Source organism: Meleagris gallopavo, chromosome 5 (genome assembly GCF_000146605.3).
Source record: "Meleagris gallopavo isolate NT-WF06-2002-E0010 breed Aviagen turkey brand Nicholas breeding stock chromosome 5, Turkey_5.1, whole genome shotgun sequence".
Taxonomy (NCBI): Eukaryota; Metazoa; Chordata; class Aves; order Galliformes; family Phasianidae; genus Meleagris; species Meleagris gallopavo.
This window is the reverse complement of record NC_015015.2, coordinates 22,304,044-22,314,038: the sequence shown is the minus strand read 5'-3', so window position 1 is coordinate 22,314,038 and position 9,995 is coordinate 22,304,044. Positions and strand designations below refer to the sequence as shown.

General features: G+C 46.5%; 1 protein-coding gene across 1 annotated transcript in view; it reads right to left on the bottom strand.

The window, feature by feature from the left end:
* Positions 1-2,968: 2,968 nt before the first annotated feature.
* Positions 2,969-9,995, bottom strand: part of LOC100539246 (activating molecule in BECN1-regulated autophagy protein 1-like) — a 93,346-nt gene continuing 86,319 nt past the window's right edge. Inside the window, exon 12 of the mRNA XM_019616093.2 lies at positions 2,969-4,504. Within this exon, the coding sequence (XP_019471638.1) occupies positions 4,014-4,504 (491 nt within the window). The 3' untranslated portion in view covers positions 2,969-4,013. The remainder of the gene's footprint in view (positions 4,505-9,995) is intronic.

The following is a 9,995-nucleotide window of genomic DNA, read 5'->3' as shown; positions in this document are numbered from 1 at the left end:
AGGGCAGCAGCTGTAAGGGAGAGGCCGTCCCCCACTGTGTGCCCAGCCCCGTGCAGGGCTGGCAGCAGTGTCACATTGTGTGCTGCACACCAAGATCCCAATTAGAGGCAGACGCCTCACATACTGAACTCTTTAATTAATTTGCCTTTTCCTGTCAGAGAACGGCTTCTCTGACAGACTGGGAGGGAACAGAGAGGGCTGCTGCTGCTCAGCAAACTGCACTTCTGCCTAGGCCAGAGAACAGCTGGCAGCAGCAGAAACCCACTTGTTTTCGAAAGGAGACCTGCTGGCCTCCATAGGCCTGTGGATGTGAAGAGCCATGATGAGTGTCTGCATGCCTTAACATGTGGGGAAAGGGACACCACCAGCTACTGCCACCAAAGGAGGGAAGGCTCCCTGCAGCCAGGCCGTGCCCATCTCCTCACCAGCTGCTGCGAAGGGCTGCCTGCTAAGCCTGGTGCTGGAGCACTCACGGGTTGCAGCAGGGCCCAAACAGAGAAATGGTGAGAAGGATTCACACAAAAGCCCCCTTCCAGCACAGCAACTCCAACCAGTATTTCTAGGGCCCCAGGCTTCTGGTTCCTTCTCTTTCTTTTCCTTGCTAACCTAAATAACACAGGAACTTCTGCTGTTCCCCTACTCTTCTTGCTCATTAGGGTGTTTAGAGAACACTGGCTCCCACAGAACCTGGCCAACCCATCATTAACCTCCTCTCACACCAAGAACTGGCTCTTATTTCGCCTCCCATTCCCACCTCAGTTTTCATCTCCAGGCGGACTTTACCCCTCACCCTGGAGGTGACTCACTTTCTTTAATAGCCTCTTGTGAGGGACTTCATCAAAACCCTTTTGAAAGCTAAATAAAATTCTCAGCACTGCATTTCTCCTTTCCCCAGGATTTTGTTAGCACATTAAAAGACTCCTGACAAGCTAAGGCTGAGAAAAGCTTTTGGTTTTTAAGATTATTTCCTGCTCCTAAGCAGCAAAGCTCTCATTTTGCCTCCTAAATTGGGCCAGCAAACACGCGTAGCTCCAGCTTGGTTTCCTCAGGCAGCTCGTGTTGAATTTCCACCTCGCTCCTGGCAGGGTGCTTGCCTCCATGCTGTGTTATCACGCTGCAGTGAGTAGATAAGCTGCAGGCTTTTGGGAAGGAGCCTCGAAATCCCACGACCTGTGCCGCACAGTGCTCTGTACCTCAGGCAGCTGGGCAGGCTGCGGGGTAGCCACAGGCCCACGCCAGAGCTCAGATCAGCCCTGTCCTAACCAACCTCCAACTCTTGGGCTAAGGAGTCCAAAGCAAGGGAGAGGAGCTGCACTTGGCACATTCTAGGACTGCACTCCAAAAATAAAATATGCTCTTTACACACGAGGTCCAAGAGCACCTGCTAGTTTTGTGGCCATAGTAAGAAGTCTACAAAGCACATCCAAGGCAGCATCTGAAGAATAAGCCCACTCGCTCCATTCCTGCTTACAGCTTGTACAAGCGCAGAGGCCAGGCCACGGCTGCCACCACACTTTGGCCCAAAGCTAGAGAGTAGGTTAGAAGGAACACCAAAGCTGCCTGCTCTGATCAGGCCCCCAGCCTTACATCATCTGCGGGCTTTCCCCACAAGCCTCAAACAAGCAGCTGCTTTGGTACTTCAGAAGTGTCCCAAGTCGATGCCAAGTGGAGCAGCTGCAGTTTGCTGCAGCTCCCACTGGAGTTCACTGCCGCTCTGCCAGCATCTCAACAGGGACAGGTCCTGATCAAGTGGCAGCCCCCAGCAGAGCAGCTTTGGGTCCTGCACAGAGTGCCCATCCATGGCACCAGGCCTTTGAGAATCTCTTGCTAAAGCAAGACAGCCCAGAAGACCTTTCTCCAACCATGATGGAAATTTTTCCGTAGATAGTTTGGCTCTGATTATGGAAATGGACATCTGTAAATGCTCTGCAACACATCCACTGAGAATGGGCCTGAAGACTCTTCCAGAAACCACGCAAGGAGAGGGAACAGGAGATGCCAGGATGAGCTGAAGCAGAAGCAGTTTTTTCCAGGCTCTGTTTTTGTTTTCAAGCAGAGCAGTAAAGAGCTCTGCCCAGACCTGTGCCGCCTTGTCTGCGTGAGTTCTCAGCTGAGACACAGCTCCTCCAGCTCCCAGGGTCGGCACATCCTCAGGCCACCCTACGCTGAGGCTATAGGGATGCATGAAGCCTTCCTCATCACACAAGGGAATCCCGTTTTTCAGGCTGCTCTCCTGTCAGATCAGGGATGTGGTTGGCTCAGGGCAGGTTTTAGAGTCTCATTAACACTCTACAATGAGGCCTGGCAGCAGCTGATTTGATTTAAGGTTCATTTCCAGGCTGTGATTTAAGAGAAGATTTGCTTAATGTTCTCTAACAGACTCTTCTGACTGGGAGCCTGAGTGCTGCCTAATGACAGCCTTATTTATTGTAACATCTTTGCAGTGCAGAGTCTAGAGGAGCAGAGCAGAAACACAGCAGCTGCTGGCGGGTGCTCGGATGGCAGAGGAAGCATCCCTCTGTGCAGACAGTGGTAACAGATGCTGGGGCGTGCATTCCTTTATCCAGGACAGCCAGACATTGCATCTCTTTTCTGCTTTAAGAGGTCAGCAAGATAGATCTCTCCCTGCTTGCCTAAGATGGACAGTGCTGTTACATACCATTTTGAGCAGGACAGGAGAAATGCTTCCCTTTCTCTCTGCTGCAGTACCTGAATGATAGGAAATGCAGAAGTGCCTGCTCATCCCCAGACTGGTTGAAAGGCAACTTGCAATTGAGATTCTCTATTCCTCCTCTCTGTTGCGTAGTTGAAGGCCTTCAACTCCAACGCTGAGCGGACCATCCTTCTGGGAAGGGAATGACCCTTGTCTAACATTTGTAAGCTACCTCAAGTTTCTGAGCTGGATGTACCTATCTCCCAAAGCCGATCCCACAGACATTCATCACACAAATGAAGACAGTAGGTCAAGCAAGGGTTTGTCATATTTTAATGACGTTGATCTTTGGTGTTTCCCTCGTCAGCATTCACACTCTCCCCGTCCTTCCTCCACAAACCTGCTAGGGATGGAGAGTTACAAACGAAAAGGAAAATCACATTTGAGACTAAAAACAGAATATCAGAGCCTTGATTTCTCCACTAGAAACTACATGTACAAGGTCAAGATTTCACATGCAACACCTTACATCACAGACCCATACCTCACACCCTGGCCTGGAGCTCAAAGAACATTTCCTGCCCCCTGCCAAGGAGGTGCAGCTCAGTCCTGGCACCATGAAACCACTGGGATGGCTCATTCATGTTAATGTTGGCACAGCTTAGAATATTCTTGCGTGAACTGCAACCTGACTGGAGAGCAGTAACTCTTATCCCTCTACTCATCTATATAGCAGCTCTGCTTAGGTTCCTGACAAGTACTAGCCTAATTCTAAGAAGGAAAGATCCCCACTTGTATGCAGTTCCTGAGCCATGCAGGTTTTTGATGAATCTCAGCTCCTCCCAGAAAAGACCACAGCACAGGACCATATCCTGGAAGACTCCTCTGCTCCAGCAACAGCACTGGAGCACCACGCCCAGGTTTGCACAGGAGGGCTGCCAATCTCCAGAAGGATGCTGCAGGCCCATTTCCCTTCACTCTGCTGGTCAGCCCGTATATGCATAAAAGGGCAGGAAAGAGGAAAGGGAAGTAGCATGACAAAGAATGACACTGACCAAACTGTAGGGTTGAGCTCAGCAGATCCCACATGACTTCAAAATCTGCGTGGGGTGCAGCCACTATTGTTTATACTCCTGTCATTATTCAGCAGCGGGAATGTTGGAAGTTAAGATAGTATGCTTTCTTGCCCATGGCTTCCTTGCAGTTCTTATCTGTTACCACTCACCCAGGACATAGAAACCCTCTGAACTACTAACATCCTGTCGGAGCCACATGTCCCTACTCTTCCAGCTTCTGGCCAGCTGTGAGGTATAGGTCTCTGCTGAGCAGTACAAGGGTAGCACCAACACACAACTCATCTCTACCTGTTCCGCGACTCCCCACTGGTGCTGTCATTACTATAGAAGTTGGTACTGTCAGGAAGATGGTTATTATTAGTTAGGTCACTGTATTCGATTGGTCCCTCAGTGTCCATGGAGGATTGGACCTGCTCCGGCAGGTCCAGATCACCAGTGCCTCGTCCTTCACTCCCGCCAGAGGATGTCCGTTGGCTCAGGCCATGCTCTGACAGCTGCATAGACTCTGAAAGGATCCGTCCCTCCAGCTCAGCTGCCAGCTGTTGTGAAGTGGACTGATGTGCTGATGTGCCCTCAGCTCCAGTGGATTCCGCTCCAGTCTGAGAGCTGCGGTGGATCCGGTGACTCACGATGATGTTGTTGCCAAAGCCACCCATGGACGCCATGGTGGTGCTCTGCTCCCGCTGGACCACGGCAGTCATGCCTCCTTCTGCCATCAGCCTTTGTATCCTGCTCAGGGCATCCTCCCCACTGGCCCCATATTCCGGACCTTCACCTGCAAAGAGAGAGCAAAAGCAACTTTGGTGTACCAGGCAGACTAAAACACAAGAAAACGCATGCTCTGGGTTGTTGAATAACAGGGCACATGTGCTGGAACAGAAAACAGGTTTTGCTCCAGAGGAATCCCAATATTTCATTTCTGTAACTTTCATTGAAATGCCAAACAAATGCAGTGTACTCTGTCAAGAAGTCCAGTGCGTAGGTTCCTGCTATCCTCAACAGATGTTTTTCGAGGAACATCTCTTAAGGTCTTTGCCTACTCTCCCTCAGACTCCCCTTCATAATTTGGTTGCACCGAGCTTTGAGGGAACCACTGTCAGATGCCTTGGCTGCTGAAGAAGAAAATCTCTCAGAAAAATAGCTGATGTAGGAGATTAAACCCCAGAGAAGGAACATCCAAGCCCAGTTCTGTTTTTGACCATTCTCCTTTTGCTACAAACCTTAACCAGACTGTCTGGGGAAAACAATCTGTAATCATAAACTGCCAGAATCATTCCACAGTGGGATCCTGACGATTCTTATTAAAGAGATAAATCTCACTCCCAGCTCTACGAAGCTATCACAGTGCTGATTAGAGGAGGAGAAAACCATGAGCTCTCCTGGCACCAAAGAAATCAACACAAATGTCAACAAGGCTAAGATGTAGGCTGAAGTTAAAACATAACAAAAAACAAAATGCCACATTGACTAGGAAGACAAAGCACCTGGGACTGTGGGATAGAGATCGTGTTTCCAGTATGGGAGCTGGGATATTCAGCACACACAACACCATGCTGCTGTAGATGTTATTTTTTGTGGAAAAAACAAGATAGTTAAAGCTGTTAACATTTATGCAGTCAGTCGGTGACAGCTTACTCCCTTTCTTCTCTGTCTCAGTGGTATTTGCATCAAATACCATTGACTTCCTCCACCACAGAGTATACCTAATTTCTTCAAGCAAGTCTGCTGACATACTGCCCTGATGTAGAAACACAGCAGATATTAAGGGCAAGCTTAATTCTCACAAGCAGAATAAGTCCTTTTCTGCTAGGAATGTAGTAAGTCTGCTATATCAACCATGCATACAGCAATTACATAGCTCCTTGATTAGAGCATTAGCGAGACCACGGAGACACCAGTAATCACAAGAGAATTTGGAGCAGATCCCAGAGGATTGTGCAAGAAAACCAATTGCACAGAGCACGGCCAATAACTGCAGCAAAGAAATACTGTCCAGGATGTGGGTGATGCATGAGCTAGGAACCAGACTGACCAGCATAAGCAAGACCGAGAACAGAAGAAGGAAGGATTGGAAGGACTGGAAACTTCAGTGTGAAAAGCATGAATGCCAGGTAACACTGGAACAACAATCTTGAGCAGGAGTAAGTGGAAGGTTTGAGAAACATGGTTTTGAATTCAGTCACTGCTGCTTCCTTCTGGGGACATAGTCATAAGCACTTCATTACCAACCATCTGGTCAGGCCAGACAGGATGCCTGAGAAAGCCAAGATGTGCAACCTGGTTGAGAGGAGTGCCAGCCCACCCTACATACACAAGCCCTGGAACAGCAGGTACTGTGCTCTTGACAGATCGCTTGCTATAAACTGGCCCATGCAGGAGTGCTGGAACTGCAAATCAGCCAGGATCCCCAGCCGATACTCCTTAACATTACAAACACATGCTTCACAAGAGGAGTCTTTGCATGCAGCGCACAACGCAGCATCTCCTGCTATTCCCATCCTCTTAATTACTACATGTTATGGCTGAATTGCCAGTTAAGGCACATGCCTGCTCAGAGAATAGGCTAGGGCTGATGCCATAGCAGGAATCAGAAAGTTAGAAGTCCTCAGGTAACAAGGACTGAGACACAGTCGTGCTGGAAATGTCAGAAAGACAGACTATCAAAGGCCAGAAGTCAGCTTTCCCATTCAAGTGGCCAAGAAGCACCTCTACTCTGGGAGTTAGGGAGTTGTCCTCTCTTCCCACTCTCCTCAGATTTCAATTTCAGCTGACTGGATCAGAGCAAAGCTTCCTGAGCAGTGTGCCTTGTGATGAGCTACAGCACAGATTCACATAACAGCCTATTTCTACTGTCTGGTGACTCCCACACATGTTCTTCACCATGATGCCAAGGAAGGCCAGACTAGCTCTTCATGCAAGTGAAATAAGCTAACTTCCATTTAGTGGACATTCAGGCTACGTATTCAGGCACTTACCCAAAACAACAAATGCCCTAAACCCAAACCTGAGGTCACCAGAAATTCCAGCTTCCTGTAGTGGTCAAGCTCCTCTACTTATCCAACAGCTGAATAAAATCTGGACTGAGAGAAATCCTGTTCTGGTGACACCTTTTTCAGACTCCACAGGTTTTAAGCATAACCGAAGCTCCTGCAGGAGCAGTAAACCACATGACTGCGTATCTTATTCTCCATCCAGAGAATCATTCCAGAGAATTCCTCTTATTTTATGCTCAAAACTACATTCCGATCTCCCAAGTCCTGTGAAATTCTTTACCCTAAGGATAAAGGAAAAAACTCACAGAGTACTGAAGACAAAATCCAGAAGACTGAGCTAACCGGTTCCAAAAACAGACAGTGTGTGGAGTAGGTAGGTGTAAGACTTGGCAATTTGTTTTCTACCTCAGTTGTCCCTGGGTCAGAATCCATCAAAAGACAGGAAGTAATCCCAAAAGGGCCCATCCACTTTTGGATAAAGACACACAGATTCTGTGTCTGACAGTATGGAGAAGCAACACTCTGTTCCCTTTCAGTAATAAGCTATTCCCACAAACCTTTTCTACTCCTAACCAAAGTGACATTTCCAGAGTTCCAAACTCCCATCAATCCTACAAATTACACTGAAAATCACTCTTGAAAGTAATTATCCCAAGGACCACAGGGTTTCTGTCACTCTGGGTGATTGGCTCCAACAGTTAACAAAATAAGGATACTCCCAAGCTAATGCATCTGTCTGCTGACGCCCTCCACCACACTACTCCAGTAGGATGAATTTGTTACAATAGACTACAAAGGCAAAATGCTTGGCAATCTGTCAGTGTAGGTGGACATAAGGAGCATTTCTGCTCTTAAAGGAAGTGGAACCTGACACAAATACAGGGAATACAACTAATTTACTTGTGGACATGGAGAATGCAACAAATCCCACAGAGGCGATCAGGCTTATCTGTTGCCATGCAATACATCAATTTCACTCTTCAATTTTTCCTATTTTCAGCTTTTCTCTTTCTAAACTCAAGCAGCAGCTAGCTATGTCTGCAAATGCCTGCAAACAAAGCTATAAAATTAGCACTAAGTGTTAGTACTGCAGAGATACCTAAGTCTTCAGAGTACACGGAACAAGAACTCTGAGGTGTGAGCTGACCCACTAATTCAGATGCTCAAAGATAAAAATAACAGCATTTTAAAATTAATTCATGTATTGCAGAAGGAGAGGAAAGGGAGGGTCACAGCTCTGCCTAACCAGCTATGAATAATGGCATCCCCCTTAGTGCCAGAAGAAATACTACCAGTAACTCTCCTTTCCAACCTGCTCAGAAGCACGCTCACACTCCCTGTCTGAGGTGGCTAATTCAAACAGAAAAGGCACAGCTGCTTTGACTCATAACCAATTTCTTAACAATAACTTACCTTGGTGATTGGAAGAATGAAACTTATTTTTCTAATTAGAGTTTAAAAATTGCTCTATAATTTAATCCCAAGAGAGTCAGGTACTTGAAGTACTTAGCACTGTAAAGGCTTGCACAGTACCTGAAGACTATTTTTTTCATGGAGCATTTTTCAGAGGGCTTTAAACAGAAAGTGAACTTTGCGGTTCTGTCGGGTACACGACATACACTGTACAGATCTGCAATCCTATAGGACACGTTACATTTTACAGATGGGCAGACAGATGAAAGGTTAAGGGACCTGCCCACATTTCTGCCTGGAGAATGAGAGGCAGATCTGGAAATAGAACCCTGGTGTTCCGGTTCCCACACTGATCACAAAAAGTCACATCACATATGATAACAGCATGGCAGAAAAGTGTTCAGCCAATGCAAAACAGTATGTTTCTTCACAGCACACGTGAGGCTCAGCTGCTATCAGGGTATTCCTGCCCATGCAGTCCCTCAGCACGTGTTCCTAATGTCTCAGATTAAAAGTATTACACTGCATCTAGGCACACTGACTGTGCTCATAATTGCAGCTTAGGCAACCTCGGGATGCTCTGTTTATACCAGAAAAGTTTCATGTGCGTGTGACATCCATTTGCTATCATTTTAAACAGGATGAAGCCCTTAAAGCACCTGCTGCAGCCTCAGACAGAAGCTGGACAGGATGGAACGGTATACTGGCCAGTGAGTTTAACCTATTCAAATACATTTAAAAAACAAAAACCTTGTATTGCATGAAAGAAGTCAACACATTCCTCCTTCAGAGACATGCAAGGTAGCAATCCACTGACAGCAAGCCTTCTGATAGCTGCAATTTTGGCTCATAACTGAAGCCTACTAGTACAGTGAGCATTTAGCTAGCTGAATTTTAAGCCCCAGGGACAAAAGAGATGAAAGGAATTGAGATGACAATTGCCACTCAGGTCTTTCTATTAGTTTCCGGAAATACCACTTTCCTTTTAAAAAAACAACTGGATTAACTTGAAGATGTATCAATATACAATCAAAAGCCAGAGACATCACGGGCACACAACCAGACAATTTTCCTGCAGCACCTCTTCCACAGCTCCAGCTGCTGGCAGCCACCGCTGCTCACTCTCCACACATTCAGCAGCCTAAACAAGTGTCAGCCACAGCTTGACACAATCTGGACTGGGAATTACATTTTCTAAAGGTTAAACAGAGGTCATTAACACTCATAAAGAATTTTGCTGATTTTTGAGTGAAATTTTATTTGCCAGTTGAATACAGAGCCTTTCCTCATTGTGCCCATTTGCAAGGGCAAATGTTTATATCATGCCCCAAAAGACTGTGTTTAATTAAGAATGCCTCCAAGTTACAACTCTATCACAATTTCCAATATGTCTATCAGCTTAAAAGAAAGTAGGAGACAGCCAAAACACTGTTCTAGGCATTTCTCAGTACCTCTCCTAGTTTTTCTCCTAAATGTATCTTATCTTGGTTCATGTGTGGCTGGCGAGCAGAGCTCACAAGGCAGTTATCAACTGCTGAAAAACAAAGCCATACAGACATTAGAGGGATTCACTTCTAATAAAGTCATCACATACTCACTCCTCCAAAGGAGGTAGAAAGATAATCAGAACAGCAAAGTCCCCGCAGAGCTTTGCATGAGAAAAGGAAACTATTTATACCACCACAGAGCTTAATTAGATTTCTGATGCAATTCTGCATACTTTTTTTTTTTTTTTTTTTACACTAAGCACATATCTACAAGAAATGCCCTGATCCAGAATTCCCCACAACAGCCGAGCTCACACGACATAGGACAGAACCTCACTCCTGGGGTAGCTACTTTTCTTTTAAATTTTTGGGG